Raw genomic sequence first — 22698 nt, 5'->3', positions numbered from 1 at the left:
CTCACACTGGTTTATCAGATTTGGCTTGTCCAATACCAACCAACATGACATATTAAAATAAACCTGTCTGTTTAAAACAAAGGGATCATTTCAAGAAGCATCAGCATTTTCACATTATAAAAATGTTCTGTAATATAAAGCAAGAAGCAAACTGATAAAAAGTACCTCGTGTTCTTCTGAGCCTCTTGATCTTGCAGCTGAAAAGGAAGTTGTGACACGCACACCAACACACCGCGTATGCACCGTTTCCGATTTACGCATACAAACTTAACTCTGCATGAGGGGGGCGGTCGGTTGGTCGGTCGGTGTTGTAATAGGAAATGTGACCAACTAGAATTCCTCACAATCAATCAATAATCTCACTCGAGTAAAGGACCGATAGTTTGACCTCAGATCATCCACATGATTGTCATGCATTTCTTGTAAAATTTCACAGTTCAGGAAACCGAACCATTAGCTCAAGCCGCACAACCACAATGCATCAATCAGTCTCAGCATATGACAGACACAGGATTTCATCAGCTGCCAATCCAAAACCCTTGAGTGTGTGAAACTAATGTCTTCAAAGGAGTTCTGTGAAGCTATTCTGATACAATTAGCAGTAATCTGAAGAACGATAGCCAAACAATTCATTTTAGGATCTTTTATTTGGCTCAGCCTCAAGACATTAGTAAGTTAATGAGAACATGCAGATGATTTGATGGTTCTGTTTAGTTTTACTCTGAATGTGACGCGTGATTCAACACAGACATTTATCAGATTGTTCTTCTGGATGTGACGTAGCTGGTTGAAGATCTTTACGCTGCAGTTTCTTGTGGGCTTGAAGAGGCTGAAGACTCTTTTCTTTCAGCCTCCTCTGACTTCTGTTTCTCTCTCTCTGCTGCTTTTAGTCTTTGGACTTCTTGAAAGACCTGAGAGGGGAAAGAAATCCAATGTAAACAACAGGAGAAATACAAACTCTGAAATTTACAACGTGTTGTCACAACAGGGTTTTTGCACATTTCACCAAGTCAAATTTAAGACTTTTTAAGACCATTCTGAATGAAATTTCAGACTTAAACAGTGCTAAACTCGAAGGATTTTTTAATGGCCCAGTTGGCCCAGCAGAAAAAACTTTTACTTGCCCCATCAACAACAAAAAAAAAAATTATTGGACAAAAGCACATATTTTAAATAATATATCAAAACAAGCAAACCCTAGACATACTTTACTTTTAAATAAAAAAAATTTCGACAACTTTCAAAAACTGTAATAAACTAAACTGTACAACGGTCTGTCCTCACCACATACACTCTCAGAAATAAAGGTACAGGAGCTGTCACTGGGGCAGTACCTTTTCCAAAGCTCCATATTTGTACCTGAAGGGTCCACAATGGTACCTCAGAGGTACTTTTTTAGGTACATTTGGGCACTAATATGCACCTTTGAGGCACTACTGTGGACTCTGAGTACAAATATGTAGCTTTGGAAAAGGTATTGCCCCAGTGACAGCTCCTGCACCTTTATTTCTGAGAGTGAATGATCTATAAATACATGGAAAACTTTAAAACAAATGCTATTGCAAGGAAGATAATTAAACCATATTGGTAATAGAGTTTTGTTAAAAGTTTTATTTCAATAGACTGTTAGTGATTTAATGGGTGTTGGCCAGACTGAGCAGCTTTACAAGGACATAGGAAAATTAAAACCTGTTTAAAACTCATTTAAGACATTTAATACAATATTTCAGTAAATTTAAGTCATTTTAAAGGCCAAAATTTTCTTTTTTTAAAACCTGCGGACACCTTGCACAATACTGGACTTTCTATTTTTGATTTGATACTCAAAACCAAAAAATAGATACTCAATACCATTTTTAATAACAGAAATATAATTATTAAAATTGTAATTCTGAATGCATGTCTAACTTTCTTCATTTGCCAGAGTTAAAGCCTTAATCAAACCTTAAACAAAAACAATGGTCCCAACATATGTCCTGTTTTACATTTTTAACTTCTATAGCTTCCGAGAATCCAAAAAGAGCCACATATTGATAAATAATGTTATGATAGGTGTTTTAACATTAAGTTATGATTGAATTGCCTTTTGTTACAGTTATGAAATAGTTTGATAACAAGCAGGAAACGTTCATGAGCCAATGACATCACTGCATTAAAATGGTCTATAGGATAGTTCACCAAAACATGAATATCAGGGATCATTTACTTCCCCTCATGTGGTTTTAAACCTTTATGAGTTTCTATCTTCTGTTGAACACAAAAGAAGATATTTTAAACTGTGCCTTTAAACATGGATTCAGATTTTTACTACTGGTCTATTCGGGTCCACTAATTGCCCTGACAAAATTTAACTGGTCCAACTGAAAAGAAAAAAAAAAAAAAAAAAAAAACAGACATTTTTTTTTTGTTGTTGTTGTTTGCATTTTTTATTCCTCTAACATTGTAATAAACTATTGCATTGTAATATTAGGGGTGTCAAAATTAATGCACCGCGATGCAGAAGCGGACAATTCAGTATGGGTTCAGTAATAATAACCAGTTATTACGTACTGACGTCATTTCACTCAATTCACTGCGTGTGTTTGCTGAACAGTCTTTCACTGACACTGAAAATACAACAGAAGCCCCAATTTCACTGTGGAGAAACTGAAAGTAAACTCCATTTCTCTCTTTTTCTATCTCACACTGTGGCCCATTTGATCTGCTGGCGTGACGTTTCTTTTCCTCTCGGCTGTTATAGCGATACTTGTGGATCCGTTCCAGACACAAGCATGTCTTTAGAGAGAGTTTTCACCACTGCATCTAAGATGGAGCAGCTGTGATTGCCGATGCCGTTTATCAGTGTCACTTATCGGTGAACAGCGCAAGAGCATTAGAGCCAATTGCATACCTTTCTGTTGAGCGCGTGATCAATCGTTGGGGTATAAGAACACGCTCGACAATGCTTAAAAAGCAAGCAGGTTAATATTTACATTTGCTTATTTGCTTTAAACGCTCATGTTGTTTTGTGCATGTATTTGAGTTTTGTTCGATGCAGTGTTTTCTTTGAGTAGGTAACATTAAAGGTACAGTACATATATCTGACTGTATTAAAGGACAATACTGCATTACAAATACAAATAAAATGTTATGCATATAAAAAATTAGACATTTTAATACAAGAATTCTTGTGCTGTGAAGTAAAATATAAAATGTGTATGGAAAGCATCGTCAATGCACCGAGATATCGAATTAAACCGAATCAATGGCATGATAATCTTAACTGAACCTCAAGACCAGTGTAGGTTAACACCTCTATGTAATATATTATACTTCATTAAATATGTACTACTACATTTACATTTAGTCATTTAGCAGACAATTTTGAGCCTACTTGACCTACTAGCCTAACTTATACAAAATAAAGTATAACCAATAGCACAAATAAAACCAAATTGAATAAATATCTCATTGATCGACGCAAACAGGAATGATTGATATTGCAGAAAGAAAGCAATATTGTATAATTTCAAATACGTCAATATTAACGCACATCAAAATGGATGCTTTTGACAACACTAATGCAGACAGATTAGAGTGAACTGAAATTACCTTAGTACAGAAGGCCTTTTTGGCCAGCCAACGTCGAGTGACCCGTCTGTAGTATTCAGGAGGAAACGTGTATGTGATTCCAAGCTCCTTGCACACCCTCTCAAATGAATCATAACGGGTTCTTCTGAGAAACTTCAGCTGCTTCTTCCTTCTGTCGATGGTCATCAGCATCCATCTTTTGTTGGCTTTATCCTGAAGAATATAATAAAAGAAGTTTAGTCTTTAAAAGGATTGACTCGTTTCTTAAAAGGATAGTTCACTCAAAAATTAAAAAAATGACTGACTGTTTACTCAAAGTGAAAAACCACTTGAGGGTTTTTTTGTTGAACGCAAAAGATATTTTGAAGAAAGCTGAAAACCTGTAATAATTGACATACATATTAGGAAAAACAATGGAAGTCAATGGTTCCTGTTTCTTCAAAATGTCTTCTTTGGTGTTCAACAAAAGAAAGAAAGCTTTTGAAACAAGTAAAGGGTGAGCAAATAATGTCAGATTTTTGTCATCATTAGCTGGGTTTCCATCCTAAAGTGAAGCCAATCTTTTCAAAGATAGCAAAAAATAAATAAATAAATAAATAAATAAATAAATAATAAAAAAAATAAATAAATAAAAAAGGGAAAAACATCCCAAATGCAAATTAAATGGTTTCAGAAGTTTTTTTTTTTGAGTAACTGACTGTAGTATTGGTAACCTAGTAACCAGCAGTAAACAAGCATAATGTAGCTGATTAGTCATGTGAGCGTAATGTTCCTGTCAATTATTTGGCAAAGTTCATTAACACCCTTTCATCCAAATGACCTCAATTAAGGGATTTTTATTCAAAATTAGTTGTTTCTATCACTTGTTTCTTATGCAATACTTCAAAATGCTCATTAACACAGGGTGATGAAAACCAAAATAATAATAACTCTCTTTTATGCAGCTGCAGAACACAGATGAAGATATTTTTGTATATTTTCACATAACCAAAACTTTCACAGTAAAAAAAAGAACACTGAAGTGATTAGAATCTAAAAATAAAAGGGATAGTTGCCTATAAATTTTTAAATTCTGTCATAATTTACCCACCCAATTAAACTTTCTTCTAAACACAAAAGAAGATATTTTAAAGACAGCAGGAAACCAGTAACCATTGACTTCCACAGTATTTGTTTTTCCTACTTTGGAAATCAGTGGTTACAGCTTTTCTACATATTATCTTCTTTAATGATCAACAAGAGAAAGAAACTCAAAGGTTTGGAACCACTTGAATTAATAAGTGTTAATTTTGTAGTAAATGGTGAGTAAGATGTAAAATACTAACAGTCGGATAACAGTTACTTCTTACAGTAACTTAAATGTTATGTGGGTTTGGAACAAGACAACGGTAGATATTCTGAAGAAGACATTTCCATATGTGGGTGAACTACCACTTGAAATAACGTTAATGTAAAGCCATTTACAATATATTCCTATAACCCAGCTTGTGTGATGATGATTCATATATACAGTAAGAATGAAATCTAGTGCTAATAAAAAAAACTCATTTTCATAGAGATTTTCCCACAGCTAACTTCTCTATCTTAGCCTTGTGATGCAATAACGCTTACCACCCAAAAGATTTTTCTGGATGTATGAAACAATTTCCTCTCAAGTTCACTATAGGGGTAGTTCATTATATATACTACAGGTCAAAAGTTTGGGGTCAGTTTTTTTTTTTTTTTTTCTTCAAGCATTTTGTTTTAAAGAAAATTATTCTGTTCATCAAGGCGACATTTATTAAATGTAATGTTTTTAAATTGTTAACTAATTATAAAAATTTTAAATAACTGCTTTCTTATTGTATGTAGTTTGAAATTAAATGATTACTCCAGTCATTGCTTTTAATACTATTACAATTAATAATAACATTAATAATAACATTAATAATAATAATAACATTAATAATAATAATAATAATAATAATAATAATAATAATAATAATAATAATAATGATGATAATAATAAGAAGAAGAACTAATATTAATAGAGTAATTTCTGAAGAATCATGCGACTCTGAAGACTGGAGTAATGAAGCTGAAAACTCATCATTAAAATCATTAGAATAAATTATTAAATTAAATTAAATGATAAACTACTGTCGAATAGTTATTTTATAGTGCACTAACATTTCACAATTTGTACTGTATTTTTGATTAAATAAATGCAGCCTTGGTGAGCAGGAGAAACTTATTTTAAAACAATAAAAATCCTACTGACCCCAAACTTTTGACAGGAAGTGTGTATATAAATTAAAACATTGTCACTAAAAGTAGAAGACTAGAAAGTGTCTAAACCAGCTTTGTCTTTATTTTGAACAATAAAATTCTCTTTTTGTGTTACTTTAGTGTTAAAGTTTGCTGTTTTCCCCCTAGTAAACGCTAATGTTACTGTAAATTTTGTATCTATTTTTGGAAGATCTGACGCTTTCCATGGTAAATGTATTTGAGCAAACAAAAAATACAGTAGTTAGAAACTCTCATATGCTTTAGAAGTTTGTTTCTTTGTTTGTTTATATAACTAATATTTTCATTTCAGACCTCTACAATTTATGCAGCGCCATTGATGTGATCCAAGACCTGTGAAGAAATGATGCCAAGGTATTCATAATCCTGGACCAGGCCGTATCCTGAGCAGATGCTGCGGTGGTCATGGAGGATTGAAGAGCATGAGACTGATTCTCGAAAGAACCCAGTGACAGACGAGTGCCCGGCATTGATCCTGTGGGCCAGCCTGATCACCCCCTGGTGACAAACTCACACCTGCAGTAGTTCTCCACGATGGACGTCCAGCGTTCTCCAGCCTCCGGCACCCAGACTGCAGCTCCACACAGGAAGTTTAGCCAGAGAAATAATGGTTGTGCCCAACAGAGCCTGGTTTCTCTTGAGGTTTTTTTTTCCTTCACTTCGTCAGTTGGTGAAGTTTTGTTCCTCACCACTGTTGCCACTGGCTTGCTTGGTTTGCGACTTGTTGAGATGTGCATCTATGGATTTGCTCTTCAGTGTTTGGACATCCAGCAGTGAAATTTAAACCACACTGAACTAAACTGAACTTCAGCTCTGAAATCTGGACCTTACTAGAACTTCCATGTTAAGCGGCTTTATACATTGTAGAAACCGCCACATAAATGAACAAAAATTTTATTGAATAAAAACAGTAATATATGCATTACTTTTATGATTTAAAACAGGATTTTTTTTTTCTTTTTTGTTGTTAATATAAATATGGCAGTTCCATTATTCATCAAAAATCCTCCTAATATGCTCTTTTACTGCTTAAGACCTAATTATTATTATTATCTGCTTAATTTGATTTTAATTCATTCTTATGATTCTTATGATTTTTAGCATTCTTTAATAAACAGAATAACCTCAAATAGTATTTAAATGCATAAGCTCAAATAGAAATTATTTTTATTATTATTATTATTTTTTGTCTTTACTGTCACTTTTAATCATTTTAAATTTCCCTACAGAATGAAAGTCTTTATTTCTTCATTAAAAATGAACACTATACAGCTGAAAACATGAGCTTGTGCGCAGGATTTCCTGTGTTTCTGTGGGTGTTAATCAACTGGAGTTGGACAAATGTTCTGACACCTTTACTGAGGGCTGAAAAAAACACACACACACACACACACACGACTGAACTGCTGCTGTTTACCTTGGGGTGTTTGTGCAAGTGCTCCTGGAAGTTGCGAATGCGCGCTGTCAAAATCGCCACTGTAACGCAAACAAGAACGTTACACATAATTGAGTCGTTTTCTGAGATTCCAGTATTGTTAAAACCAGTACTTTGTCAATCGTTTAAGAAAGACTAAAAAGAGAACTTACCCTTGACTTCGGTTGAACTGCGGTCATTCTCATCCCTCTGCACCTTCGCAATAAGCTGTTCCTCTTTCAAACGTAGTTTTTCACTCTAAAACCCATTGATTAACATTATTTTTAGCATTCTTAGGTCAACACTGAAAGCACCTATTATACAGTAGGATCAAATTTAAATTCTGAAAATATATACAGAGAAACGAAAGGAAATGAAAACCGTACATGATTTGCAAACTCCAACGTTAGCAGTTTCTTCACCACATCATCAACCCTGCAAACATATGACATAACATTGCTACTGTTCTGCAGTCAGGCACACAAAAGGAAGTCTGAAGAAATCATGAACTTCCTAACAGCACGGTTTTTCGTAAGGATTAGTGGATTGATGAAAACATGAAAAGTACAGAAGCAAAAACATACGATTGTGCAAGTGGGACAGATGCATATTCATGCTTCAGCATTGATGTTTGCAGATCTTCAAGCTGACTTGGGAATTCTGGGGGGAAAGTAGAAGCCAATGAGTCCTGGCAGGAAAATTGGCAGGATGTTAAATGTAGTGGCCTTAATATTCTTCTCTTACCTTGTCTTTTTCTAGAAGGTCGAGCATATTGCCTCACTGGTTGGTTAAGGAAAGTTTCATCACCTGAAACAAACATAACAGATATATAAATTTCTTAAGTCACATTAAAACTGCTTAACCATACAACTACATTGCTTGATCCTCAAAAAATGTGTTTTTTAAATAAAATATATTAACAGATTATGTGTTTATATTTAGTGTCTGTTCCAGGATTGCAGCTCAACTTTAAATGTTAGTCATTAACATGCAAAATAAAAGGACAGAAAGAAAGGTTTGAGGCCACAAAGCTTTTCACCCATGACTAAAGCTCAAGAACATTTGAAACATGTCAATGGTGACAAAGTGTCACCAGGGGTGGGGGTGATTTGGTTGGCCACATCCTTCCCGAACACCCACAGTCAAAACAAATACGTCTGCGAGATCATCATCATCATCATAGCCAGGTAACACGAAGCGTACATGTGAAGCATTTTCACACGTTTACATTTTTGATGTTGCACTGCATCTCATCGTGCAGCTTTAGAAAATCAAACACTGTATAGAGCCAAACACGATAAGGAGGGCTTTACATTTTCCATATATATATTTAAAGGTGTAGTTTATCTAAAAATGCTAATTCGGTCATTGTTTACTCACATTTCACAAACCAAAGAATATATTTTGAAGAAAGCTGAAAACCTGCAACCGTTGACATCCATAGTAGATCAAACCAATACTAGGATGTCAATGGTTATAGGTTTTTAACAAGAAGGCCTACTTAACCATTAATGCCGAGTTCAGACTGCATGATTTTAGCCCTGATTTTGACTTGCCGACAGGTTTTGATAAATCGGTGCTCGTTCACACGAGTAACAATCACACAGTGTGAACGATCAAAGACGCGATCTGAGAGAATCACCGATGAGTCGCCGACACCCGTGAGATATTTGGCATGCTAAATATCCGGAGCTGTCGGCGATTCATAATCATGCCATGTGAAATGTGTTCTGATTAAAAATAAATTCACTGATTACCTACAGCCAATGAGAGAGCAGCATCCACAAGTATGGGTATCTGCAGGCCAGCGGGAGGTTGAGAAGTTAAAAGCGCTCCTTTTCGGTTTATTTGGACCCAAGAAGTGGAGGAAAAACTAGTGAAAATTTGGCAGGAGCACCTTTGTCTGTTTGACATGTCAAAATCACCACCGGAGCAAAATCACCACCGGGTCAAAATCACCACCGGGTCAGAAATGCTAATTCCCTTCAAACTAATGTGAGCTAAATAAGTTTTTTCTACCCCACTAAATGCTTCTTTCTCATTATGTAGTTAATAACAAAAGTTACACGAAGTGACCTCGTGTAGTTTCCATGTCAGTCTTGCGTGCGTTTGGTTGTGAGACGTAGTTTGAGCAAGGTTGTCAGCGATTCTTCCTAATTTAAAGTCATGTAAAAAAAGCAGCGACAAAACGCTAGCCCGGACAGTCATGCAGTGTGAACATACCTGTGACACGACTACTTTGAAAATCCTGTAGTCTGAACTCGGCATAAGTAAGAAAGAATGCAATGATAATCTGGCCTTCCTTATCCCCTATTGATTAAATAATAGTACTGCAGTCAGAAATGATTTTAGAACTCAATTATAATGTACAAATCGGAATATTATTCTTTAGTGTTTTGTGTTTTATTTTCAGTCAAAAGCATAATTACTTGAAGAACAAAATAAAAATGATAAGCTACAGGACTCCTTTTGAGTTGCTCACCAATAGCTCTGAAGCACATTGGAAACTATTGACATTCTATAATACAGCATTTTTTGGATCCATGTGATTGAGTATCCTTTTGACCAGAGATGCCCAATGTAGGGCCCGTGAGCCAAAGTTGGCCTATTGTAACCTTTGATTTGGCCCACCATTCCATCCAAGTAGAGAGTGAGAATGGAGAGTTGAGGAATGCCTTTAACAGAGATCGTCATTTCTAATTTGACGGAACCTTTTTTGTTTATTTGTTTTATTGCTGGACTACAAATAACCAAACGGAAATTAAATGTTGTAATTGAATCTGAGTTTTTAAAATATAAATACTGTCACTCGATTGATAGAGGACTATGAACAAGACACCAGTGAGCAAATCAAGGCAAAACTAACGTAACTCCATTCTGTTATAAATAGTTTTTACTGTAATAAGTTCATTATAAAATGTAAAAATTATATAGTGTATTAGTTAATATAAAGCAAGGTTTTCTAGTTATTTATAAATATTATTTATTAAATTAGGAAATAACCCATGCCAACTACATTTACCTTTGGCCTACTAGTCTCAATCAAGTTTGGTTTTTGGACCTTCCTAAGAAAAGGTTTGGGCACCCTTGCTGTTGACCATGTTATTATGCTGAGGTGAAAAATTGTTCGAGAATTCAATTCTGCATTGATTTATAGACCTTCAAAATGCATCATTATTCCCTCTAGAATCGCTTCTGAGCTTCGTTTCAATTTTCATGTGAAATAGCGATTGTGCGTTATGCAGAGTCATGTAAATGTACTTTTATGTTACGAGACTAATGTTAACACAGCTTACTATAAACACTCTTATTTTGCTTAAACTTACTGCAACTTTTTAGTTTCTCGTGGTGTTTGTAAGAAATTGAATGCAAGCAGAGTACAATTTGTAAAGCATACAGCGCCACCTGCTGTTAAAAACTAAGCTCAGAAACCACTCAAGAGAGAATAGCGATGCATTGTGAAAACCTCAGAATCCATGGAGAATCAATTTCTTGAACAACATCATGTATCTATAAAGCACATTTAAACAATAGAAAACAAATTCAAAGCATCGTAGAATAACAGATTTAGGCATTTATAAACAACTACACACATACAAAGGGAAAAGAGTAAAAAATCCACATGAAATCAAAACTAACCATATGAATTTGTTAGCTTAAATTGCTAGTTTTGTGGTGAACAACTCAGTGCATTTTATTAAGAAAAATAATTGTTTGCTCTTCTAAGCTTTAACTAAAATCTGAAAATGAACTTCCTGTTTTTTTTTCCCAGTTAAATTACATATATCTTAGGAATTGGGCGTGGCTAACATATTTAACCCCCGCCCCCCATCCCCCTCCCCCAACTGTCAGTGTTGACAACAAATAGAAATGGTGAGGAGGAGCTGTGTTAGGTTGCATTAATTCTCCTGATAATCCTTTTCCCAATCTTTTAGAATGAAACGCCTGCTTTACTACATCCAATCAACTCGCAGTAGAAAAAACAAGCCACGCTCACTGTGCTGTCATTTAAACATTCAGTTTAAAAAAAAAAAAAAAAAAAAAAAAAAAAAAAACAGATGCAGCTTCAGGTTCATGTGGACTTTAAGTCTAGATCCTACATGATAGTGGAATATTTCTAAAACTTAAGGAATTTCTCGAATGATTTTTCCAAACCTGTACGACTGTAATTCTATAGGAAACAAGAATGCTGGTTAGCAAAAAAAAAAAAGTACTCAAAAAGTATCTTACTCAACAGTGCCATAATAGGTTACACCAGTGACCTAGTTACCATTGATTACGAAGAAAAATACTTTCAGTAAGTTGCTAAGCATTTTTACTGATGTTTTTTTGTTGTACGAGTGTACAAATGTGACAGACCTGCAGTATTAAGTTCACAGTGAGGAAAACCTGTATTGTGTGTAATAAACGTTTCTTAGGGTAATATACGGCATACACCCACACTTTCAGAGATCACAAGGTTTTGCAGAAACAGCTAATTCAACACATTTCTCCCACACTTTGCTTATTAGTTTAAATGAGGCAACTCCTCCAGGATTCTTATATAAACATGAGGCTCGTCAAACTGGTCGTGGTGGTGGAGTTGCGTCAATCTTTAGTGATATTCTTAATGTTAACCAGAGAAACGGACTTATGTTTAGCTCCTTTGAAGTACTAGCGCTTAATGTTGTCCTTCCAAACACTATGCAAAAACCTATGTTATCTCTCGCTCTAATCACCATATATAGACCTCCAGGACCCTATGTCAATTTTCTAAAAGAGTTTTCTGATTTTATCTCTGACTTACTAGTTAAAACTGATAAAATACTAATTGTAGGAGACTTTAACATCCACATAGATGACGCTAACGACACGTTAGGGCTCGCGTTTACGGACTTGCTGGTCTCACTAGGAATAAAGCAAAATGTTATTGGTCCAACTCATCGCCTAAAGCATACACTAGATCTAATTCTGTCTTATGGAATTGAGGTCACTGATGTAGACATTATACCACAAAGTGATGATATTACAGACCACTACCTCTTACTATATAAGCTGTGTTTACCTGAAATTAGCAGATCCGCTCCGATATATCGTCCTAGTAGAACTATTGTTCCATCCACTAAAGATGAATTTATAAATAACTTACCTGATCTTTCTCTACTTCGAAATGCACCCGCAAACGCAAATGACCTTGATGTAGTAACCAGCAGTATGGATGCCATCTTTACTAGCACTTTAAATACTGTGGCACCCATCAAACTAAAAAAGACTAGAGAGAATAAAACTACACCGTGGTATAATAGTCATACCCGCGCTCTCAAAACAGCAACCCGTGCCCTGGAACGTAAATGGAAAAAAACTAATTTAGAAGTCTTTAGAATTGCATACAAAGACAGTATGTCCAGCTATAGGAGGGCTTTAAAATCTGCCAGGGCTGAGCACCTCCGCAAACTGATAGAAAATAATCAAAACAATCCTAGATTCTTATTTAACACCATCGCTAAATTAACAAATAATCGGTCATCTTTGGAACAAAACGTTCCACCGCAAATTAGTAGTGATGACTTCATGAATTTTTTCAGTGATAAAATAGAAGGCTTTAGACAGAAAATAGGAGATATTAAACTTTCTGCACCGCCTTATACTTCAGATCCAGTAAACACGCCTCTGAATCTAAATAACCTACAGTGCTTTAAAATCATACAACAGGAAGAGCTAGACAAAATTATAAATAGCTCTAAATCAGCTACGTGTATATTGGACCCAATTCCAACAAGGTTACTGAAAGAATTGCTACCTGTTATAGGAGAACCTCTTCTTAACATTATCAACTCTTCTTTATCTTTAGGCCATGTTCCAAATCCCTACAAGTTAGCTGTTATTAAACCTATTATTAAGAAACCACAACTGGAACCCAGCAACTTAGCTAATTATAGGCCTATTTCAAACCTTCCATTTATATCTAAAATACTAGAAAAAGTTGTTTCTGCTCAATTATGCTCCTTTCTGCAGACCAACAATGTTTTTGAAGTGTTTCAGTCAGGTTTCAGAGCTCATCACAGTACAGAAACTGCATTAGTGAAAATAACCAACGATTTACTCTTAGCTGCTGACCAAGGGTGCATCTCGCTATTAGTTCTACTCGATCTTAGTGCGGCATTTGACACCATTGACCATGGTATCCTTATTAATCGCTTAAAGTCTACAGGTGTCCAAGGACATGCCCTACAATGGTTTAAGTCATACTTATCTGACCGTTACCAGTTTGTAAATATAAATGGACAGCCTTCACAAATCAGCCCAGTAAAATACGGGGTGCCTCAAGGATCAGTTTTAGGCCCTTTACTGTTTACAATATACATGCTACCCCTGGGAGACATTATTAGAAGACATGGGATCAGCTTTCACTGCTATGCAGATGATACTCAATTATATATTTCAACTAAACCTGACGAGACGTCTAATCTGTCCAAGCTAACTGAGTGTATTAAAGATGTTAAAGACTGGATGACCAACAATTATCTTCTCTTAAACTCAGACAAAACAGAATTATTACTTATTGGGCCTAAATCCTGTACACAGCAGATCTCACAACTCGATCTACAATTAGAGGGATACAAAGTTAGCGTTAGTTCTACTATAAAAGATCTGGGTGTCATATTAGACAGCAATTTAACTTTTAAAAATCATATTTCCCATGTCACAAAAACTGCTTTCTTTCATCTGAGAAATATAGCTAAGTTACGAAGTATGCTATCCATCTCAGATGCAGAAAAGCTAGTCCATGCTTTTATGACTTCTAGGCTGGACTACTGTAATGCTCTGTTTGCTGGCTGCCCAGCATCCTCTATTAACAAACTTCAATTAGTACAAAATGCAGCTGCCAGAGTTCTAACCAGGTCTAGAAAATTTGATCACATCACCCCAATTTTATCCTCCTTACACTGGCTGCCTGTTAAGTTTCGTATTGAATTTAAAATATTGCTTCTTACATATAAAGCTCTAAATAATCTAGCTCCTGCTTATCTAACCAATCTTCTGTCTCGCTACAATCCAACTCGCTCTTTAAGATCTCAAAACTCAGGACTTCTGGTAGTACCTCGAATAGCAAAGTCGAGTAAAGGAGGTCGAGCCTTCTCATTTATAGCTCCTAAACTCTGGAATAGCCTTCCTGATAACGTCCGAGGCTCAGACACACTCTCCCAATTCAAAACTAGATTAAAGACCTATCTGTTCAGTAAAGCATACACTTAGTGCACCACTTAGGGGGCTTCCACACAGGTTATGCATCTTGCTGATATACACTGTGAACATCAGCTACGCTAATTATTTTCTTTATTCTCCATTTCCACCTGGGGATACTCTTCCCGAGGCCCTCAGACTATGCAGAGTCACTGATTCGATCCAAGACCAACGACGAGATGATCCCAAGGTTTCCATATCCTGGACCTGGCCGAATCCTGAACAACTACTGCGATGGTCATGGAAGAGTGGAGAACATGAGACTGTTTCCTATGACGCTCCAGAGACAGACGAGTCTTCGCTGAGGCCAGCTTCCAGCCTCCGCCACTGAGACTGCAGCTCTGCACAAGACGTTTGGCCAGCGGAGAAATTAAATGGTCGTGCCCAACTGAGCCTGGTTTCTCTCAAGGTTTTTTTTCTTCACTTCCGCCTTTAGTGAAGTTTTTTTTCCCTCTCCGCTGTCGCCACTGGCTTGCATGGTTCAGGATCTGTAGAGCCGCGCATCGTTGGATTTGCTCTTCAGTGTTTGGACTCTCAGTAGTGATTATTAAACCACACTGAACTGAGCTAAACTGAACTGAACTTAAACACTACAAACTTAACTACACTGTTCCTATTTACTGTGACCTTTTATGTGAAGCTGCTTTGACACAATCTACATTGTATAAGCGCTATACAAATAAAGGTGAATTGAATTGAATTGAATTATTTGCCCTATGAACAAGAAAACTTGTAGTGGGAAAAAAGAAGTATGAGCGGTAAAAAAGGCCATTAACAATATACTGTACCACCACATTCTGTGGGACGGTCCCCGTTTTAAAGATACTGTGACCTGTGTTGATGCAATATTCTGATAAATAACTTTGGGGTGGGTGAAATTTTACTCATAAGAGATTTTTTTATGTGGTTGCATTTGTTCAATTGTTCATCTTAAGTTACGGTTTTGACTGAATGTAAAATGTTATTTATTTCAATGAGAGCTAAACTTTATTTCAGCATTATTTCCTGCTTAAAAAACATTTTACTGTTATCAATGCTGAAAAGGGTTGCGCTTTTTTGTGGAAAATATCTTCATCTTTGCTTTTTTAAAATAATTTGATAAATAACTTAATTTAGTATAACATCATAACACTAATAGACAGAAGGTCTGTAACAATGACCATAAATAAAATGCATTGAACAGTACTGCACTGGACTACCAGACGGAGCCAGAGGCAGAGCCACGGAATCAAGCATCCAACCAAACGCTTGCATGTCTAATCAACCACGCCCCCCGAACTTCTTACTTGACCGCCCGTATCTGCACGATAACAAAAACTGTGATGTAAGCTGTTTTTAACAATTTAATAAACAATATATGTTGGACTGCAAAATAAACGGTCTTTCATACACTCTAGCCTGAGCTATGAGCACAATAATATTTCTCTTATAACGGGTTGTTGGTATTTATTATCTTCATAGGGGTAGAAATATCACTTGTAAAATATGAACAACAACATAAAAACAACACATACATTTATAGAAAGGTTTTTATGTTTAATTAGCAATCTACAGGGCCCAAATATACACATCATGGACAGCTATTTGCCATGCAGGAAAAAGCGTGTGTTTAAAAGATATAAACACAGCAAGATTTATAAACAACAACAGAATATTTAGGCTACACATCTCATCCCTGCACTCTATAAAGTAATCCTTATCAATTTGTACAATATACTTAGCAGTATTAATGATGTCAGTATAACTGATGTCTATATGATATAGGCCTATCAGCTGCTGGAACATGGCTTGTATATTGTGTATCATTTTTTGCCTCTGTTTTCATTTGGTTTATTCCATGCCTTAATATCTGGCAAAGAGGAATTTACATTCATTTTAATGTTTAGTAGGTAACATTAAACTTTTATAACCACAAATTCAGTAGATTAGATGTCAGAGACGTCTTTAAATCAAATTCAAATAACGTTACAGGAGATTGATGTGGAGACAGGCTAACATTAGTTTTGTCTTCCTAATTATTATTTCAGACCCATAAAGAGAATTACTGCTAGATAGCGATCATCTGTATTTTCCTCATCATGGCTAGGCATGTATCAACTAATAATAAAGCCCGATAAAACCCTCACTTTAACAAATAAACAGTGATCTGTCAGATCCTGTAGGTCAGAAATACTTTACTGCTGAACTCATTTTATCATGGTAAAATAACACAGAAATCGAATAACAACACTTTAATCTTCTCCTGAAGCTCCGACGGTCTGTTTAGAGAAGCTGTCAATCACGATGACATGCCCCATTTTTATAGCATTAAATTACTGGCTAAAGACGTACCGTTTACAAAAATAAAGACCTGACCTTTATCAGCATGATAATCAGTGCCTTTATTTTAAGTGTAATTAATCTTTTTATTTGAGCTCAAGTCTCGTTTATTAACACAAAGGAGGCTGGCTTTATGACTTGTACTGCAGCCAGCACCCAGGGGGCGATCTAATGGCCGGGAACTTCACTCAAAAGGAGGCGTGAGACCCTTGGATTTCAATTACACCAGACCACCTCTTTCAGGCGGACTCGGGTATGGTTCACAGGTGCGCACCCGAGTTCAGAAGACATTGTTCAGTTACACTAGCTAAATGTACCAAACTCTGATGCCAAACGAACCCGGGTGCGGACCAAAAGGGTTTACGTATTTATATTTTCATATTTATGTTTATTTCTGCTACATAGGATCTATTTAATATCTGTTAGATGATGCTGGTGGAGAAATGTATATAATGAGGTCTGTCCTCATAAAACTGTGAAATGTGACATTCAGTTGAATTTGTTGTTCATTTAAAGTCATATTTTTATAATAATCAAGTCCTTTTCATAGATATTCAAGCTTATTAATTATATAAAGCCCTTTTGTACATTTTCTGGAATAAAACCTTTATAAAATTACATTGTGAAAGATATTGTTACCCTGAAATAAACCCTCACACAGTGAGAAAATGTGTGTTTTTTTACATCTAAAATAAAGGCTAAGTAAACAAGATTTAGCCAAGTGTGGTTTAGTGCTGTGCAACAGGTCTGCAATGAGTTGTAACGAGTGATTCATTTATTCGTTTTTCCATAGGGAGTGGCATATTTAAAAATGTCATCTTGTATGCTGTTAAAGCAGCAATCACGATAAAGATCACACACACACACACACACACACACACACTAATTCGGTGGTTTAAGACTAGGTCAACAACCCAGATGTTTTATGCTAGAATCACAGGAGGAGGAGAATAATTTATCAAACAAAATTCATCAAACAAAATTCATCAGCGACCCCAGTTTATTCCAAGGGAATGTTTCTGTAATAAATTTAGTCCATTTGAATGAGAAAGCATTTGCAAAAGGACAATAATTAGTAACAACCCACAATAGAAACCGAGATCAAAATCTATGATAAGTGGTTATAATATGTCCGGCATCCTACACACTACATGCTGTCTAAAAAAAAGAGAAGTAAAGCGCATGTAATGTTTTTAAATAGTGACTACTTAAGAATTCGGCAGTACTAAAAGTACTGCTTGTGAATTGCTAACAGAAATGAGATATGTGTATGACTTTTACATGTAAACCATGAGCAACAACTAGGGTTGTTACTCAATATATCGTTTCAGCATCGATGTGCACATTCGCAATAGTCACATCGCAAGATTTGCAATGTTGAGCCAGAATCATAGTTGGCCAAGATCCACAGAACACATGATATGGACAATTTAACTATGATAGAGCGAAAGTTCATCATTTGCATGTGTTTTAAGGCCGGTCCACTTTAATTGCAATATTTTTATAGCATTTTTTTTTCCCAGATAATATACAAACATATATAAATGTATATGAAAAACAGAAGTCCTAAAAGCAAAGTGAAAACATCAAATGTATAGCACCAACAAAACCAAGAAAACTGCACAACTCTTAAATCAAACCTAAACTCTTCTACCCCCAAGCACCAACCCTCCCATTTCCCACCCCTCCCTGTTTTCTAAGCCCTTAAGCATGTATGCAAAGATTATTCAAGACACAGATAAATAAAAAATAAATCAACTGATTAATAAATAAATAAATAAATGAATGAATGATGTGGGTAAATATAGAAGAAGAAAATAGCAAGTGAATACTAAGAGTCTCTCTTTCTCCCTTCTGAAATTCTAGTCAGCAGGTCCTGAAATGTAAAGGCTTTAACTTCTCAATGAGACAGTATAGGACTATGTTTTGTTAAAGGAGTTCAGTGATCCTTTAAATCAATGTCCCAGTTACTCAAGACAGACGCAATGCAGAACCTCTCTAATCCAGTGTAGTAGTAGTAGTAGTAGTAGTAGTGTTGCAGCGTTTTGATGTTTGAGTAGTTGGGGTTGGAAGATGCAGTCAGGGGGTCAGGAGTAATGTTCATATTAAGAGCTTGAGAAAGTATTTTTAAAATATTAGACCAGTAGTTTGTTCGTTTTGAACAGGACCAAAACATGTGAAGGTAATCGGCTTACATTTGTTACAGGCATCGCTTCTGTCCGGAAACATTTGAGAAAGTTTGGCATTAGTGAAATGGATCCTATGTAGTACTTTAGATTGTAATGGCCTGTCGACTGTTTAAAACATATGGGCACCAGAAATGATGACGTTTGGAGGTGTAACAAATCATCAACTATGATTTTTGTCTTGTTTTTAGTCCAAATATCTACATTTCAAAGCTAGATTTAACATACCCTTTTGGCAGATATTGTTGTTTAAAGAAAACCTCACTTAATTTTGACTTATTTTTTTGAAGGTGAAAACAAAACAACATTTTTACTGAACATTTACTTGATTTTTAGATATTTCAACTAGAAACGAGACAAAGCAAATTAAGAAAGCATTTTTTGCATTGTGCTCATTCAATTTCTGTACCCCAAATACTGTTAAACTCCACAAAAACGTGTCAAATAGACCATCTTCATATTGCAATATTTATCGAACAAAAATAAAATAAATGATCAATATCAGATTGCAATATCAGCAAAATCAGATTTTTCCAATATGCTAGTAACAACAGAAAGTAAATGTATGGCTTCTCTGAACAATAAGAGAAATATTACTGTCAGGATTATAGTCATCCTTTTCAAGTAGGGGAAGACTGAAACTATAACGCGAAGAGCGAATTTACACCAGCCCCCCTAAAACAACATCAATCAGACCCACAATGGTTAGTTTTCTCACACTGTTGGAACATGACCAGTCACACTTAGTCATATCACTACTCGCACACACATTCGTGGCCACCATCTTTGTTTTCCTCACTCAACTCACGCTCTTTTAGCTTCACTATATAAATTTACTCTCTGGTGGTCTTCAAGATACAGAAATGACACACACAGGCACCCACGCACAACCTCATTAATGCATTTATGTCCTAAAATAAGGGCAGCCATATTATAGCATATCATTGCATCAGGTTTTTAATTATTTATTATATTTTATTTTATTAATAAATGCTTTCTTTTTAAAATGCATCAATAATAGATTTAATCTCTCACAGATTTATTGATTTTTAAGGTGCATTACAACTCACTGATACTACAATAGTAAATTGTTCTCTGATTTCTACGTAGAATCTATGTTTTAAGAATGTAAGAAATAGTTTACATGTTTATTTAAAGGTGCTGTATTTAACTTTTTGACTGTTTTAAGGCATAAAAAAATACTACAATATGTTTGCAGATATTTAAGAAACATACCAAGTGAACATACTTGTTTATTTAAAAAAAAAACAATGCTGAATTCAGATATTCTGCTTTGAAAATGTGTTTTCCGTGCAGGAACGCTGTATTTGTTTTGGTAAGTTTAACCTGTCCAATGCCAGTTTGACCTATTTTATTTCAGCACCCCGGCTTGCCTTGTCAGAAAACAACGCATTTCATTCATTCATTCAGAAAGGCTCTCAAAGTATGCGTCCGTGACCGAAACACGACCTCCAGTGGACAGTAGCAGACTCCAAAATGAGACGTTCCACATGAGGTTATTAATTAGCAAATAATATAACACAGTGAAAAACTATTTGCCTGTTTGCACCTGACAAAACATGACAGAAATTTAAATACAGCCATTCAGAAGCACAGAATAGTGCACTCACTCACTATATGGTAAGGTTTAGAATCTAAATAATACACAGGGGAGCGTGGGGCACAAAGTAACGCAGAGTTTTAAGGTATTTGATCTGGGTTAACCATGGCATGCTTCCGAGGTTTTCACCACAGTGTCTGCAGATATCGTCCTGCCAATTATTGTAAAAGTTTGGCAAAAATTGGGTGAGAAACACAGGAGAAACCATTTTTGCAGGATAAAAGTATCTTTTATTATACTCTATATTTTTTATTTTAAAGAAATCTGTGAAAGTATGAATGTAAAATCTTATACTGTTGTGATCACCATCTCCTAGGCTAAAAGATGGAACCATTTTGAAAACACACAGTGACAGCTATCCAGTTTTGGGAAAAACACGACACAGCAGGGTTTAGTTGTTACAGGGTGTTACAATTAAGCCACACACTGTTGGACATCAATTAAACTAACAAAATATTTTTTTAAATTTTGAGTGAAATGTTGAGAACTTTTTAAATAAAAAAATATTTTTTAATAGAATTTTTTTATTAATGATGCAAATAAATGCATTGTATAATAATGCGAATAAATCCAAATGTGTTTATCCAATAGATAAATAAATAAACATGCTGTGCTATGTAGAAATACACTATTTAAAGTAAACAGAATTTAAATTAATTGTGTGAAATCTGCCTTTTTAAGTATGTGTTACAACTAACTCTTTGTCTGTTAGAACATGCCCCACAGGTGGAGTAAATAGTACAATTTTTACTCCTGGCAATACTGCACAGAAACCATAGATCCGGCGGTCATACATTCAGTGCTTACTTGTGTGTTGCTGGTAAAAAAAAAGTAAGGTTTGTCTAACTCCACTACTTTGTTCATTATTTGGCCAAAACCAAAAAGTGTTACTTTGTGCCCCGCTCTCCCTTATTAATCCTCTTGAATCACTCAAATGTGCTTAGTTCTAAAGTTTAATTTCAAACGGTTTAATTTTTTTTCAAGATCTGAGGTGAACTATCTGCTGCTGCTTTCAGTAGTATGACAGTAAATGTCACGTAAAATGGCATATAAACTCACATTATAAGCATTTAACACTGAATAAAGCACATGAGGTGCACCTGAAGTGATCATGGTCAAAGTTTTCTGTTGTTCGCCTGTGAGAGCCGTTTCTAATATATCAATTTGATGTGTTGGTTAAGACAAAAACCTTATTTTTTTCCCAAAACATTAGTGGAAATACATCTTTATTTATATCTTTAAAGTATGCGGATATGGCTAAACATCAAGGCCATATGGCAAAACTGACGATTTGATGCCCATTTAGTTAGGAAATAGAGTGAGGTTTTGTAGCCCTCTAGAGGCTAAAACTGGAACTCCTGATAAAATGCTGTCCATTTAAAAAAATCACTAAACTAAGATGTGTAATAACATTTAACAAACAATTATAACTAAGACATATATCCGGGCTACTATAAAGAAAAAGGGCTCAATAGGAATAGATGAATGAACCATGTCCAACTTGATTGATTCGCTAATATAAAAATCACTATAACGTTCTCGGTTGATGTCGAATACACAATGTTACAAAAGCAGGTCACAAATTTGAAACAATGCATTGACAAAACTATACATTACCAACCTTTAAAATGACGACTGAACGTCCAGTTCGCGTAAGAGCTGCACTGAGCCTGGCTGAAGGCTGGTAAGGTTGTCTTACTCTGCCTCGCAACTGAAAATACACTCCATGTCCGTAAACCCAACACCGTGGACCGAAAAACGCTTTTTAAAACCATTCTTATTGTATATGGGGAAACGACTTTAGCTTGTATGTGCTCTTCAAGAACACATTTGCCCCTTCAGTTCAAGGGAGTCGCCATCTTTGAACAGACGTTAGTAATCTGTGCAACAAGGATGTAAATTGAAACAATCGAGTGAAGATAGAATCGATGTTGTGTTCGTTTCTTCTTTTTTTAAATTAAACATAAAATTCAAACATAGCAATAAATCAAGTACAAAACAATAAGCATTAAATCCAGGGGGTTCATATTACAGGTAAGGCAATAAATAAATAAATAAATAAATAAATAAATAAATAA

The 22698-nt window shown here is 35.3% G+C and overlaps 1 protein-coding gene across 1 annotated transcript; it reads right to left on the bottom strand.

Annotated features, from left to right (window-relative positions):
• Positions 1-628: 628 nt before the first annotated feature.
• On the bottom strand, positions 629-22497 carry mrps15 (mitochondrial ribosomal protein S15). The gene is made up of 8 exons (XM_056475496.1): positions 22242-22497; positions 8015-8077; positions 7855-7930; positions 7657-7705; positions 7444-7528; positions 7274-7332; positions 3592-3783; positions 629-911 (listed from the first exon to the last, which is right to left on the bottom strand). The coding sequence occupies exons 1-8, from the start codon at positions 22393-22395 to the stop codon at positions 798-800; spliced, it is 792 nt and encodes a 263-aa protein (XP_056331471.1). The 5' UTR covers positions 22396-22497; the 3' UTR covers positions 629-797.
• Between the last annotated feature and the right edge of the window lie 201 nt (positions 22498-22698).

The sequence above is a fragment of the Danio aesculapii genome, chromosome 16 (assembly GCF_903798145.1).
Source record: "Danio aesculapii chromosome 16, fDanAes4.1, whole genome shotgun sequence".
NCBI lineage: Eukaryota > Metazoa > Chordata > Actinopteri > Cypriniformes > Danionidae > Danio > Danio aesculapii.
The sequence above is the reverse complement of the archived record's forward strand: the minus strand, read 5'-3'. Positions and strand labels throughout refer to the sequence as shown.